At 28.7% G+C, this 17,772-nt stretch overlaps 1 protein-coding gene across 1 annotated transcript in view; it reads right to left on the reverse strand.

Annotated features, from left to right (window-relative positions):
- Positions 1-17,772, reverse strand: part of LOC107166027 (agrin-like) — a 196,823-nt gene that overhangs the window by 115,350 nt on the left and 63,701 nt on the right. Inside the window, exon 3 of the mRNA XM_089228706.1 lies at positions 2,235-2,273. Within this exon, the coding sequence (XP_089084832.1) occupies positions 2,235-2,273 (39 nt within the window). The remainder of the gene's footprint in view (positions 1-2,234; positions 2,274-17,772) is intronic.

Below are 17,772 nucleotides of genomic sequence, written 5' to 3' on the forward strand. Positions count from 1 at the left end.
AAAGACTTCTTTTGACTCTCTCTGGTTGTTGGAGTGTGAATATAATTAAAACTAGAACAATGGGCCAATATCTTTAGCGAGAACCTCAACAAATAATATGAACGGGAAAAAATTATGTTAAAGTTATTCCTATTATTTTAGTGTTTTTTTTTTTGTCTTTTCACCTAGTAAATCTATAAAGTTTGTTAGTGGATCACGTACAGTTTATTGGCTATATACCGGGAGCACACTTTATGGTGGTGGTAAATTTTAAAATATGTAAAATACAATTTACTACTACTAAGCTACGCTATATGGGACCCGAAAACGTGCTGTATGAACATTATCAACGACCCTTTCGTGTTTATGATTTCAATAGTACTTTTTAGTAAAGACTAAGTACATTACAAATTCATGTAATTTTTCTGATTTTAATATTTACTCGATTTCTAAAGTGTGTTCGAAATATCACATACATGAAGTTCTTTATTTTTTTTTATATTTAAAAAAATATAATTTAATTTTAAGCTTTTAATACAATAGAATACCTTTTTTGTGCAATTCAAAGCTTATAAAAATAAAGAAAACCAATTATTACCGTACAAATAATAGTTTCAATAATTTTATAGTGGTAAAATAATTTTTTTTTATTTCCTTAACGGTTATTTATTTGCATAGTAGTTAATTATGTAGATTTCGCAAATTTTAAATGCTTATAAAAAATTTAAATTTCGGATGTATTTTTATCATAAAGATAGAAAAATGTATGAAGTATCTTATATTAAAAAAACAAATCTTAGATAAAAACATTTGTAGGAATATCTCGAATAAATAATTTGCAAATTTTCATAACTGTCGAGTGTTCTTGAAATTCTAAATTCATGGGTGCTCATAAAAATTATTGAAGATTTATGCTCGAATTTTTTTAATTCCCACTAATAACAGCTTGTACCCAAGTGAAATTTTTTTTATCAACAGTAATTAAATGAATAAAACCTATAAAAGTTGAAAATGTCTTGTACCAAAAAATGTGTAGCTCATAAAGAGTCAAAACATTTTAAAAATCATATGGCACATATGAAATGGAAACATAAACATTTTACGATAGTTTAAATTATCAATGTTCATTTGTTTTTGAGATACACCAAAAACAAAATCAATTTTGTTGAAAACTGATTTGCGTGAAATTTAGGTTTTCCTTCATTTTTTTTCTGACCTTTATGAAAAATACTGGGAATTATACTGAGAACCAACTAGATTCACTGTCTCACTAGAAAAGAAACTGAAGTAAAAATCAAAGTATGACTTTGATTACTTATCGGGAACAAATACACAAAAATATTTTTTTTTTAAACACATCATTGTTAAATGAACATATTCATCGATTCTTTCAGAATCTAAAAATACATCAGCAAAACTGATTGTATTGTCTTTAATTAGAGGTAAAAATATGTCAACCCGTGACAATGAATTGATTAATGTAATTTAAACTTGCTGTTAAAATTGAAATTTTACTTTTTATATTTCTATAATATGAACAATTTTTTTTTTTAAACGTTTTACCGATTTTGAGACAGACTAAAAGGGAGAAATTCTTAGGTACACTATTTTAATTGAATCATCAAACTAATAGTTTGACTATAATTGTTACATAATATGTTGATAAATTAATCATCGACTATTCTTAAGGGAATAAATGTACGTAGTAATAAATGTGGAAGCCATATTTTCAATAACAATAACATTAAATTAAATGCATGACACTCGAAAACTGATCAATAAAAGCTTAATATATGAAAAAAACTGTGTTCAGTGTAAAATATGTTATGAACACAATTTAATTTATGTTTTATGAAAATACATTGAACAAAGAACAAACCGAAGAACAGTTAATTCAAAGTCATCAGACATTCAAGCGATAACACTTTATACAGTCACGTAGAAATAATAATACTTGAATAACTAGATATACTAGACAATCGATTTTATTTGACGGTGAGCCGTTATTGGTTCACCGATTTTTTCGAAAACACAATACAAAGTAGCTAGGCACCTTGCCCAATACCTCTCAGCGGCATTTGCATAATTATATTTTTGTTGGGGTCAAAGCAAAGCAATCCATTCGTATAAAACCCCATTTGACATTTTAAACACTTCTACCAGACACTTGTTTTTAATATGTCAACTGTGGTACGTAAATATCGACTTGTTTATAGTATTCATTGGTATTATAATGGTATTCATTAATGTCTTACCTTGTAGAGCCACAGTCTTCGGAGACCAATTTAAAACATCTGAAACAGGTGAATTACGTAATCAGTTTATGTGCTATAAATATATACATATATGTATGTACTAAATCATCGGTAAATTTAAAACTTAAAAGTCATTATGCTATACATAATTTAATGGTATTTGTTGAGAAAAAAACTCTACGAACGTGTGTCCAAAAAATTAATAAAAACAAATTCATGACTTTAATACAGATGTACATTTAAATGAAGGAATTTCATCTTATCTTCACGTATAAATCGGCATATAGTTGTCTACCATACAATTTTAATCTCAGAAGTCATAGATAATTTAAATACAATACTCAGAGCAGAGAATCACAAAAGTAACGAACAATTTTCAAAAAGAGATTTAATTTTAAATGAAAAAATACATGGACAGTAAGAACAGATATAATAACTTAAATAAAGTACGTACATTATTTATGCATAAATTCTATTAAATATTCAGTTCATAATGCATTTTTATTAATTTCCATTACACCTGAAAAGAGGTGCCGATGTAAACCGAGACCGATATGTATAATCTATTTAAATTAAATCACAATTTTTTCGTTGAAAATAAAACTAATGTTCGAAAATAACTTTATTCTCAGTCACTTAAATCTACATTTAGCAGTTATAGAAATTTGGTTCCGTTATACTAGGTACTAAAAACTATTTCCACATCATTCGTAGGTACATTTTAACTAATTAAATTATTTTCAATTGATGTATAATTTTACAAAATATCAACGAACACATCAATCCTGCTCACGGTGCGAAATTTTATAGTCTAAGTGATCAACCTGTACGCCGACTCAAACGTCGACGCCCACACGACCTGTTGTTATAAATATGATTATTAATTTTTATTTTATTTTGATTTGTAAATACTTCAAAACGTAGCCGATTGTATCTTTTTTACTAATAATTTTTCTAATGATTACTAATTGTTTTGAAATGTAAAAAAAAATGTTTCTATTCAACACTAAGTTGATGACATACGTCAGTAAGACTTTATTTAATAAAAAAGATGAAAAAATAAAAAGTAAAAAATATAATCCTTCTTACAAGAAATAGATCCAATAGTAGTTCTATATAACGGAGAAATAAACAAAAAGAGCAAGGCTGCATCGAAATTGTATGATAAGTATACCAATGTTCAATATGTTGTATTGTCGCCTAGAGACACTTAACATCACTTTTAAACTATACATATATATTATATATATATATATAGGTATATATTATATTTTGAGTAAAAAAAAATAGGGTATTCTATGATATCTTGGGCTAAGAATCAAAAGGTTGTAAATCGATTTTTTTAAAATCAAAATGTTGTTATACATAGGTTTTAGTTATCAATACCCAATCAGGCCAATCATTTAAGCCAAACTAATAAGCATTTAGACGCACAGTTTAAAAAGTTATCAATAACCCAAATGTTCTAAATAAACATGATCATTTACAGATTTATTATTTTTTAAATTTTATGGCAGTAAAATAATATACAATTTATTTAATATTGATTTAAATAGAATATTAAACGAGTAACTAACATCTATGACATTGCCCTGATCGCCGAAGTATAGAGACTACCCGTCGAAAAATTAGTGTACAATTTGATAATTCATAATTTTGACTTAGTGTTGAGGTAACCTTTTGAAATAATTTATAGGCGATCGATCAGGTATTATCTCAAATAAGGATATAATTATTTTTAATTTTGGTTTATTTTTAGTGCTGGTGTTTATTTTTTCCCAGAAATGACTTCATCGTTGATCGTCGATAACAATAATATACCATGTTGACGTATTCTATGTTTTAATACTTAGTATACTATAGTATAACAAATTTGACATCATTAATAATATTTTTATTAAAAATATTGACTGATTTCTACAGCGTGTCCTACAGAATACAGAGTGATTGGAAAATATAAAATTAGTTTTATAATTAGGTAGTATATTTTATTTGTAACGATAATTTGATTTCTATTGGTGGTTGGCAATTCTATAAACATAAGATGAACTATTTAATTAACATTAAAAAATAATCATTATTAACTAAAGTGTTAAAACCAATAGGCTATATCTACGTGATAATATTTATTAGTAATAAGTACTATAATGACAAAAAAGTAACTACTATTCTAGTCAAGTATACTACAATTATGATAGATTAGTACAATAGTGTTAATTATTGTACATTTACTCAACAAAATAAATAATTGTATGAATTATTAATAATTTTTATTTTGCAACTTTGCAAGTATAATCATATAATATCGGGTTTAACAAGTTATTTTTAGTCTTTTGTTCAACCAAATTTTGTTTTGCAGCAAACTAAGGTGACTGATATTATAATAGCAAAAAAATGGTCCTATATATTGAACGTTATGATTCTTAATCGAAATTATAACAATATCGGTTTTTTTAATCATAAATTTTGTTTAAAACAAAACAAATTTCAAGATTTACCTAACGTAGAGAAATATTTCATTAATTTTCATATTAACTTATAAAATATTACAAATTGCTCTGCTGAACAGTGTATTATATTTTGAGATATTATACTTATCGATGACTGACCTCATGATTTCGCAATGTTAATAATATTATCCGATCTTTATAAATTTGTAAAGACATAATTAAGACTCACATGCTGATTAAAATTATGTCTTTGATTTTAAAACAACGGTACATCTGGCAATGACGTGGGTGGAGATCAATGTTTTCAATTAAAATCCTTCAAAGCATGTTTTTTGTTTTGCCGCTATCAATATGTTCAAATTTTTTTTCTTTTAACACACGTCCGGCCTTTGGTGGAAAAGAAACATTTTTTTTTATACTACTCAATAAATAATAATATATTTATATAACCTACGAAATCCATGGAAGGTTTGTGTTTTTGACGTGCAGTTTCTCGCAAAGAGAACTCAATTATAACACACGCGTATTTTTATGGCATATACGAAACATAGGCAGCGATATTCGCACGATTCGTGCGTTCTCCCATTCACCAGCTTTGCGGCAACACCAAATATCTGGTTTGATCAATAACAAAAAAAATCGTACCGTAAACACACGTACAGTAATATATCTGACTGTCGGATGTCTGATATTATACCAAAGGTTTAAGCCGTTTAAGGTTTATTTTAATACATTATATATATGTTAAGTAATATAATAATATTATATAATAAATTAATACATATGTATATGTATATATATATATTATGTTGGTAATGAAAATGAAAGGATAACACTGTCTTTTGAACGTATATTCCAATTATGTAACTCGTATTTCCGACACGGCATATGCACACGATGGAATTTTAACATGAATGACATTACACCAAAAATATGGTATAAAGACAATAATATTATTAATATTCCCATAGCAATAATATACCATAGCTGATAAAGTTGTTTTTAGATTTTCAAAAATACTATTTATAATACTATTATAGTTTAAAATTGCCATTTAAACACTGTGGCAGGAATCGTTGATAACGAATTCGTCATTTTCGAGCAACAGGAATAATATAGTGATTTTATTTTAATAACGGTCGATTTCGAGTTCATTATAAATTAAGAAATCGTGTAAATAAAATGTAATACAGTTTTCAAATTGCACATTCACTGTTTAAAGTTTATAATATACAAGTGTTGAAAACTTTATATTAATTTAACTATACGATTACGACAGACTATCACGGATGGTCCCATAAGAAGTTAAATTATTTTTAGTTAAACAGTTGTACAATAATAATACAACAACCGTTTACTTTTATTGATGCGCAAAATATTACATATAATTATAACAACATGGTAATCTGTATTGTAATCATTATTCATACTTTAAAAATGCATTGTATTATAAAAGTGATGTAATTTTAGCCTTCGGGTGCTTAATAATATAATAGTACTATCCTCGAAATACTTGAAGTTATTTTAATTACAAAGTAGTGACTGCGCGTCTTATTGTTCTGATAAATTTATATTGAATGATATAGTTTTAAAAGAATGAAATAATTCGATATAGACATTAAACAAACTAAAAACTTTTTAAGTGGAAATAATATACGCCTTCATGCAGTAGGTACCCACGTCAAAATGACAATGATAATCTGTATTGTTTCTTATCTTTGTACGAGAAGTTTTAATTTTCACTCCAAAGCATTAAGTATTTAATATTTATTAGTTATTCGACAATAATTACACTCAGAAACGCGCAGGCGTGTAAATGTTTTATAACGTATTTACTGCGGAAAACGATGGAACGGTAAACACCGTTATCGCTAGTGTAACATAAATATGTGCGGTAGGGTAGGGATGAGGAGCATAGCATAATATATTATAATAATAATAATATATAGTAGTATACATTATTTACTGTTGCTGGTGATGGGGAGAGGGAGGGGAGAAATGATTAACAAAACAAAATAAACGAATTTATTAAGCTCGATATACGAAAAGAGCTTTTTAAAAAGTAAAATGTTATTCAGCTGACTTAAATATAACCTACACAGTATAGTGATTTATAACATAATGGTTTTTTCACCATTCGAATTATTCATAAAGTCCATATAACTCAATACGCCACGCGCAAACGCCGTAGATAATAATATGTAAAATATAGGGTATGCGACTACACTTGAATTTTTGTATTGAAAGTTGGAAAATACTTGGAAAATCAAAAAGAAAGAATTAAAACAAAATTAATAAATAGAATAACTTAATAGAATCAATAAAATAAATCATTTTTCTATCATGAACTTGGACCAAAAATCTCGTCAGTGTATGCAAGTCATTGCTGCAAATTTGCTAATGTTATTATTATGACTGCACGAAAAAAAATATAGGTATTACTCGATTTTACAATATAAGGAAAAAGCATCAACTGGTTAAAATGTCGTTTGAGACGTTTTCTTTTAAAGTAGGTATCCGGTACGTGCAAGCGGCAAGCCAACGTATTTGTACTACTGATAAGCATTTATTGACAACGAAGAAAGTAGGTATTGGAGCAAAAGCTCCGTTCGGGCGGGGTCGGTGGTGACTGTGCAGGGTGAGAGTGTATGGGTGTGTTTTATAAAGGACCAGCAGCCTGTAGGATTACGTATAGAATTTCTCTGTTACGGAAGTAATACCGTTAAATAGGATAGTGTGTAGGATTTACTTATCGACATGTTTAGACGATGACCGATTGACGGTGTAATTTCTCTGCAGACTCCACTGCCATTTTATCGCAATCTCCTACATTGCGCGTTGCATTCCCACTTCACCAACTTCAAAAATCCAATTATTTTTAACAGATGAACAAATAATAAACACACATACGCGTTCGTAACTATAGCATTCGAGTATTTGTTGTTTTTTATTTTTTGCAAAATATTATACTCGCTGGGTAAACTGTACAGGTTTAGCCGTATAGTTATTGTTTCAATAAATATTAATAGTACCTATATAGTAAAATATAATGTATTTTGTTAAACATATTTAATTAGAGTTTTTTTTTGTACATAAACACACGACAAAAAAAGTAATCAAATTAATTCTTCTCTATTACGATTGAACGTTTTAAAATCATTTGTAAAAATTTCGTTACGTTAAAAATTTCGCATTAATCTATCTGTTATTACCGAACAATAAAATTGTGTAATAATATATAATTTACTTTAAAATTGAAATCAATAATGCGAGAATAGCAGTATCTCCATTCTCCACTCTTTAAAAATAAATAAGAATAAATATAACTTGAGGAGAAAATACGATGCACCAATTTTCACATAATAGTACGCAAAAACTAAATACAATTTTAAAATGTCCAAAGAAAAACCGACTTATACAATTCTGCTAACGATAACGATAATATTAATGTAAGAGGAAATCACACAAAATTAACACCATATTAATTGTATAACTTTAGTTCTAGAGATCACTCATTATTTACTAAGCCAAAAATAATAAACTTTGCTGTTGATGTTTTTAAGTTCAATAAAAAAATAAATAAATTTATTATTTATACAACCAATAACGATTATAAATAATATTATTATAGAAATGAAAAACGTATGATATTATATTATTGATTGCACATAATTTGGTCAATATATTATAGTAAGATGTTGAGATTTAAAAAAAAAAATAACTCAATCAAGTAGTATACGCATCAGACCTTTAATATTATATACGACTATAATACAGTATTGAATTATATGTATATTTTATTTTTATATATCGTTCTTATCGTCCATTTCCGAAAATGTTTGTTGTATAGAACAATCCATATACCATTATACATAAATATAAATTGTATTTATGATTAAAAACAATAACAAGGAAGACAGCTGCAGTTCAAATGCACAGCAACTCGGTCACGCATAGGAAAATATGATAAAAATAGATTTTTATGAAGTTCGCGTATATATCTTTTGTTTTTATAGGAAAACGCGCAACGGTTTCCCAAAGGGGGATGAAATCATCTTGTTCGTCGACCTGGAATCACGATTCGTCTACACTATACAACCGGGAGAGTAGATTTCGCCCATCTCTGGATTATATAAAACGCTGGAACCCTCAGGACATCAAGGTTTAGGTCTAGATTGTAATCCTGCAAGAGTGTTTTATTGCAGTTTGGTTCCATGCAGTGGAAGAAGAAGTCCGTGTCCGGTGAAAAGTCGCGCTTCGTAATTATTTATGGTACCATAAAACATTTGCTTATGAAATAAGAATAAATAAACTTTGTTTTCGCAGGAACTCTTTATGCTCGTAAAATGCACGAAAGTTCAGTGGCTTTTTTTAACGTTCCGAATACCCTTAGTGCAGACGCGTTATAAACGTAGGTTACGCTGCCGATGAAATATAACGGTGTTAACTTTTGTTATTAAAAAAACAGTACCTATGCAAGGAAACGTTATTCATTTGAGACGAACATTTTTATTTTTTGTTCTACACACGTATATTATATTTTAAATATTTATATAAATTGTTACAATAATATATCATTGTAGCTTTTGCTGCGATTGTCTCATTTTCTAAATCCAATAAACTGAAATTATGGTCGTCGGTTTTCCGACGGTTGTAAAAAATAATTTAAAGTAGTCTGCAAGTTCAAAGACGAGTGCCACGATAGTAGATATTGCTACTCGTATATTGATTTCCGAAAAAAAACCCACTCGTACATAGAATGTCAAATCAAATTAAAATTAATAACATCAATATATAGGTGCATTATGGAAGGAATTCACGGAATAAGAGATGTATTTGGTCATCGAATAACAAGACTACTCAACCTAATATCTATTATCGGATACCTATATAAGTACCAAACTAGGTGGAAATAAAAGTCTATAGGCAGCGGAATTTATACCTTTCTATCATTTGAAAAAGTTTATTAAAACCTCGAAAAATCGTTGAGAACATCATTCGTTGTATCTGATATATTATTATAGTATAATTAACACGTGATATCAACCTAACCAGAGTTTTTTTTTTTTTTTTAATAATATCATAATATAGATTATGATAGACACTTCCGGACGGACAATGGATGTCGTATCCGATCGATAATAATATTATGTTTTATCTTATTTCGTGTACGATATGAGTACTTGACACACAGGCACTATAGATACCTGCGGTTATTATTGTTTGGATCACCACTGGGATTATTTCGAACGGTTTATCAGTTAAACTGATGCAGTGTCGAACTGATATGAATAAAGTTATTTGACGCGAACGTATATAATATTATGCTGATGCAATTTATTAGTGGGGGACATTGTAGTAAGCTCCACACTATTGCCGCAACAACAGTGTGCCTACTTAATATTATTTCTGACTAAAATTGTTTCCATTGAACGAAATATCAAGACACCGCAGGTGTACTCACCCGTTTCTCTCTCGTTCTACATAACTAAGACGTGGCTTATTTGAGTCACATGTCACATATTACAAATATATGCGTTCACAGCGCCGATTTCATAATGACATTATGATTAAATAATCATGAAACATTATTCAAATTCAAAACTGGTTGTTACGTTTAGAAAAACAAAAAAAAAATTGTACGTTGCATGTGATCATGCAAAGGTTCACTACCGAATTTCGACACATAAGTTGACAAAATAAGAGTGTCTAAAAAAAAAAACTATGTCAACCATGTTTTACATGAAGTCCATATTAGCAAATAGGGTTTTCTATCTCATGGTTTTTGGTAACAATAACACAAATTATTTGTTTCTCTTTTTTTTCAGGAGTTTATTTGACAATTATATGCTGTACTGTGTGTGTGTGTGTGTGTGTGTGTGTGTGTGTGTGTGTGTGTGTGTGTGTGTGTGTGTGTGTGTGTGTGTGTGTGTGTGTGTGTGTGTGTGTGTGTGTGTGTGTGTGTGTGTGTGTGGGTGTGGGTGTGTTTACACGTGCACGAGTATATTACAAGTGTGTGGAAAGTTTTATTTTATATAACCAAGTTTAGTTTGATAAAATTATTAAAAAACGGATTTTGATTATGTTCAAGTCAAAATTAGTACTTGACATAATTCACTCTTAAACAAATATTACGACACACAGTGTAATCAAGTCTATCGGTATATAGCTAAATATATATATATATAGGGCTTAGGAGTTGATATTGAACGTACATATGAACATGTATATTACCTATATGTGAATACACTGTTGTACCGTCCGTAGGTGAGCGCCGTCAGCTTAAAGAAAATAGGCAAAAAAAAGACAATCCCTGATTATCATATATTATACAAGTATACGGCGAAACAACTCTTTTTGTATTTCTAGTTTTGAAAAAAAAAAACGCTTTTATCTATATATACCGTTAGAACTGAAGCAAGAACATGACTTATATGTTACACCAATTACCTATAGGTACCAATAAATTGCCACTCTGTTCCTATCCAACACCATATTTTGATTTGTTAGACGCCTCGGTAACGAATCGACTATAGGTAATAATAATATACTTCGCCTTGCAGGTAACTTTTGTGTTATTATGATGGTTTATTTATCTGATTTTAACGATCTGGCTATAGATTTTGTGTTTCGTAAAAAGGTTTTGCAACAATAATAATAATAACGAGTGCGTGTAAAAGACGTTACGGTTACATCCTCTTAACTCGATTCAAACTCGTCTGGTGCAGTGTTCTAGTGATGTACAATTTACGGCCTTAAACGGGTGGTCAGGTGGTTTTGCGAAGCTAACCAGACTCGGGGCAAGACAAGAGAAGTAATATATTACGTCATTGTTTACGTCCGAGAATATTATTTTTATCATATAGAGGAATATTTGTATACGCCACACCACTACACTAACACTAGTATATAATACTATTAAACACATCACACCGTTGCACGTAATATTATGAATGTAATATTAAGCAGAACAGTAGATTATTTTTTGCTTAATTAAAACAAATCATAGAATTAGTCTGGAATTTAGTAGACATTTTAGCTTAAGTTTCGAGAATTTAAACTGACCGTCTACAGAGGTTCTTCATGTCATAATACACGTGATAATCAATGATAAGCCGAAATAAAGTTGAAATTATGCAGCAGGTTATCGATTTTATTGCTCTTTTACAATTTATTTTATAACTATTAAAAATGACAAACAAAGTAACAATTAATCTAATCTGTTTTAATTGATCATGGAGGTTAATGAGATTTTATTTAGGATGAAAAAATTTCAGTGGGCGCGGGGAGGGAGTTTAGAACTCTAGTAGAACCATCTGCGTACGCCTCTGACTAGCTGTATTATCTATATTTATATTAATTATATCATTATCCAAAATTTGCGGACTCGGATCAGCCGCTCATCGTGGACATTATACGACCTCCCCCACCTGAGACTAAATAAAATCTTCAGCTAAAACTGTTTACATTGAACAGCAGGCAGCAGCTGATCACAACCATCGATAAAATGTCGCCCGGCTGGCTTTGGCGTGTGCGGCGAACACGTCATAATATAATATTTATTTATTTTACACATCAGCTGCAGCTTATGAACAGCTCCCAAAAAACAATTAATTGTGCAAAAACGTTTGAACGTTTTACCAGACGTTTGAGACGACATCCTAAAGTTCAATTCCTTAGCCAAAACCGATTATTTTCGTTTGTTTTTCGGAGCTGCACTAATGATAATTGTGTTGGCGGAAAAAAAGTAAAACAATATCGATAAACACCTTCGGAGGAAACGTGTTCGACGACGCGTCCGTGATCATCCGTTCGTGCGTATCCGTGTGACGTTGTCTCGGTCGATTACGCACATGAAATCAATTAACTCACTCGTTATTATTATATATACCTACACCGTTGTCGCGTATACATCCTGCCTGATAAATATCGTACAATAATATAACGCGTAAGTCGGATGCCTGCGCAGAGTCGTTCCATTAAATTGTCGAGCAACGTTTTATTTTTTCAATAGTTCGAGTAAACGTACGACAACATTATTATTATAGCTGATGGCTCCTGAACACTATTGCATTGTCCTCATCCTATCGTCGATCATTCAATATTAACAGTTGACGACCGTTTTAATCGTGCAACCTAATTAGCGCATATTGTTATTTTCATTTTATTTTTTACGTTGATGTTCATTTTTCAATTTCGAAAATAATAAAAGAAAAGTCAGTGTCGGCGCTCAGCATAATATTAGGTAATAAAAATCTAGACAACACGCATGTTTATATTTATGTTCGTTATTTGGTTTTTATCGCAGAACGATCACCGCCTTTACAAAACAACGTTTTTACAAAGCCTTTTATTATTTTTAAATTACAACATACATTTTTAATTTCATATTCGTTTGCATAATTATTTTTATAGCAGGTACTTCGTTGCAACATAATAAAACATTTGCTTAGTGGTACCCTTAGCTATTATAGTTCCTCAAAAAAATGTTGGCCTCTCACTCTGCTCATTTCGATTTTAAATACTATAACAACAATAATTCTGAAACTGTATTTTTATATTACACCATCCGCTAAAAATTCTGCAAATGAATCAGAGATTAAAATTATAATATGTTATATTATTTGTAAGTTGTCATCGTTAATAATAAAAACGTAATGACTTTTAAAAATATAATATATTATTTTTTAATAATATTAATTTCAATATCTAACGTTAACTATTTTTAATACAATTATGAATTAGTACTTTTTAATAGAAAAATAAATTTATTCTGTATAATATGCCTACATGGATGTTTTGTGTGTTCAAATAAACACGTAAATTAAAATATTATAGCGAATGATTTCTGACGAATTGTTGATTTACATTGCACTATTGTTATTGTGATCACTGACCAGAGTTGTGACGTTTGCAATCCGAATAACGGAGAGCTGTTCATAAAGCTATAACCCTCGAGGATAGTTGGTAGAGTCCAAACCATAAGCAAAAACTGTCGTTATCAAAATTGAACCGAGAAAAATATATATACTCATGCCGGCCAGTGTTTGCACTCCGCTGATCCTTTAGATAAAAGACAATTTTTCCGCGTACGTGCTTATCTTGTCTGTCCTTTTTTTGGCTTTACCTCGTGCTCTCCATCCTTTACATATTATATTATATATTTTTTTTTGTTCAACCAAAAATAGTTATTGCGCACAATAATAGTAAAAAAAAAAAAACAAGAATAGCATCACAGAAAAATTACATCAAAAGTTATTTCATTTCTTTATTGATACTTACAGAAATTTTATAATCAGTATATAAACATAAAAAAATGACTACCTTTTTACATTAACTTTAAACAAAATACTGCACATAATATAATAGTCACAAGACGAATTTACATAAGCATTTAAAAAAAAAAATGCATATGTAACATATTACGCACTCTGTACAATGTCATGAGATATGAATTAATAAATTAATAAATGTAATATATTTTCTAATAATGTATAATAATTAAATCATTTTTCGTAATTTGAACCACCAAGCTAGTAAACCTTATTAGTAAAATAACTGCATATTTTTTTTCAATATTAAAAACAATATACATAAAAAAAAAACTAAAAACGATTGTGCCCCACCACATATTCAACATAATTTATTGAGCTGGGAAACGAGAAAATAACGTTCTCAATTTCCATGCTTTTATTAATTAATAGTTCTTTATTATATATAATATTTTTTGTCAATGAATCCCTTTGAAATGACACCATAGAAAAATCGAAAGTTGACAATTCCATAAGACGATGTTAATCATACAATGTATAATAACTACCGTAAGATATATTTTATCTTAGCATAAATTATTCGAAAATCTAATTTATAATAATAAAATATCATTTAAATTTACATAATATAAAATAAACACTTTATTAAGGTCTTACTGTACGGGCTTATGTTCGGCGCAATTTTGCAGCTTGTCAAAAAACGTCTCTCCATTCATATTACTTTATTATCCTGGTTGCAGCTGTTTTAAATGTATCATGTAATTTACTACATTTAATGATTATAATATACAATGGCAATAATAATTTAAACGGAAAATTCCCGTCGACTAAAATAATATGTGTTATTTTGAACAATCCTGCACGTACTAACTGATTATTATTTGATTCCATTTCAATTCTGTTTTTTGTTTATTTTTTTAATGTTCATAATATAAATATTTCCAATAGAATTATTTGAAACTACATCTATTAATGCAAATCAACTATGTATATGAAAATAAAAGAAAAAAATAATTTAATATACAGATATTGGATGAAGTCTAGCTCCGCTTATCACAACACAGAATAGTAGTGAATACTGATTAGTGATGATGTATTGAAGAGCAATGATAAATCTTCGAGCTTGAAAAATTATTGTGATCTGAACAAGGTTAACCAATGCTTGTTGAGATTATATCAACTCTTCAGACATAAGAAAGACCAACAGAAACTATCTGCTGTGAATTTTGAAAAATTACTTCTTTTGGAAGATAGAAACCACGTAGATTATATGTTAAACTATGACGTCGCTAAAAGAAGAATTATTGTTAGTACTTCTTCAAACACTTCACAAAATAAAAATTAAATTAATAAACCTTATTGTAAAACTAAGTAAAACCAACGAGTGATCTTTAATAGCAAAAAAAAAATAACCACCTTGTAAGTCATTGGATTAAAACAAATTATATAGTTAAACAATTTATATTACAATTAATAAATTCGCACAAAATCATATTTTGTTAATTATATTATATTATAATTAGAAATATAATATTTTCTATAGATTTTTCCTGACTTTTACATTGCGTAAATTTGTTTGCCCTCCTGTCACATTTAACAACCAAGTAATTCCTTCGTCAGAAGAAGTTAAATACCTAGGGCTAATATTTGACAAACGCCTCAACTGGAGCTCGCATCTTAAACAAAAACGCAAATCAGTGAACTCAAGACTTCATCTTTTGAGACCCCTATTAAAATCAAAACTTTCTTTAACCAACAAACTTATGATATACAAATCGATAATTCACCCGGCTTGGCTCTACGGCATTCAACTATGGGGGCCAGCTAAACCATCAAACACTAAAACCATCCAAGCATTCCAATCCATATGCCTACGGCTAATAACCTCTGCCCCTTGGTATGTTACCAATAAAAATCTACATAAAGACCTGAACATACCAACCCTAAACGACTTAGCCAAATCCTATTGCTCAAAATTCCACTCAACGCTCCGCACTTATTCAAACCCCATAATTAAAAGTTTATCCTCTACCTCAATCATTCCTAGAAGGTTAAAAAGGCAATGGCCGAAAGATCTGCTCAATACCTAATTAAAAAAAAAAAAAATTAAAAACCCTAATTATAAAAAATAAAATAAATAAACTCAACCCCTAACTTCTTGTCAGGTGGCACTGCTGGGAGCCTTCCTTCTCTGTAATAAATGTTATTTTTTTTCTTTTTAAGTCACCACACTTACTTATTATACACTGTATGTATAGATTGTAAATAAACTTTTATCTTCAATAAAAAAAAAGATTTTTCCTGGGTATTTATCACGATTTATAATTAAAGTGAAAACTTTGTATTTGTATGGTTGGAAGTTCTATGTTAATCTCAATTATTTCTCAAACGATTGTATATTTTAGTATAAATAACGTACGAGTTAATATTGTAAATATTTCATCAGGAACAGACGACTGACAAGTAATGATTCACCAATTTAACTAAATTAATTAACCAGAAACCAGAAAAAAATCTATAAATCATAAATGAAATGTATTTATTCAAGTCAGTACAACAAATACAATTCGATTCTACACTAATGGCGATTTGTTTGATCTTCGACGCAAACAAGCAGATTGTAATGATTACATATAGAACTCATTGAAGTGTAAAAACTACTTTAGTGCTTTTGTTTAAAAAAAGATAGAAAATTTTTATTTCATTATTTTTCTACTACTTCATTAGAACCATAACAATTCGTTTACTTCCAATTGAACAATGTGATATTATTATAATACCTCATAAAAGCCAATTTTAAATTATCATATTCATTTGAATACCAATGTATTATATTTCTATGTTAGGTTTTAATTTATATTAGTTCGATTCTTACTCTAAAATAACCACAAAACCAAATTATGGTTTTTAACTAATAGGCGATTTTAAATTCATACTAAGTACATCAGTTTGTAAACTATTTTGTCTGTATTCGAATAAATATCCAATAAATTAAATATCAATAACAAATCTAACAACAATGCTTACACATCAATTATTTTCTATGAAATAGATTCATTTTCAGACATATAGGTATATAACAATATACGAAGAATAAATACTTTTGGAATAGAAGTCATTCTTGGCAACTATCTGTAGTGACAAATGTTAGAAAAGTTTTCTGCGTTAAAAGTTTATAGCAAAAACGTTCATAAGTTTTAACACGTGTTTCCAAGTATTTGATTTGATTTTTTTTTTTAAATACAACATTAAATTGATAAAGTTAAATTAAAAATAAATAAAATAATTCGATATTTATCTCAATTTTTAGAATTTCAACAATTAAATCACCATTAAAAACATATAATTAAAAGGCATCTTATTAAGTGATTGCAACTATAATTATTAATGAAACAATGCGTTTATAATTTATTTTTAAAACTAAAAATTTTTAAAATCATTCATGTTTTAAATGAAACAATGTGCAATTTCCCAAAATGTTATGTACATATTATATTTTATGTAATGTAGGTAGGTATTATATTATATAGGTATTTATTCTTCTGTGAATCAGTGAGTTATTAACAGAACATACTTTTAATTAATATGTTGCAGCAGTAATAATCAGCTGTCTTATTGTCTTACATAATAATATATTTACTACATATATTAATAATGGTTATGTTCATTTGAACCTTTCTGCTAAAACCCTTATCCTTAAATCCAATATTATTAAGATTGCACATACTGGTATCCATTAAGGTATAAATGTATAATAATAATAATAATAATAATAATAGCAACAAAATATCGAAGTGTATAAAAGTGGATATTAAT

Source organism: Diuraphis noxia, unplaced genomic scaffold, assembly GCF_037042655.1.
Source record: "Diuraphis noxia isolate RWA-SAM2 unplaced genomic scaffold, SU_Dnox_SAM2 contig0005, whole genome shotgun sequence".
Lineage (NCBI taxonomy): Eukaryota > Metazoa > Arthropoda > Insecta > Hemiptera > Aphididae > Diuraphis > Diuraphis noxia.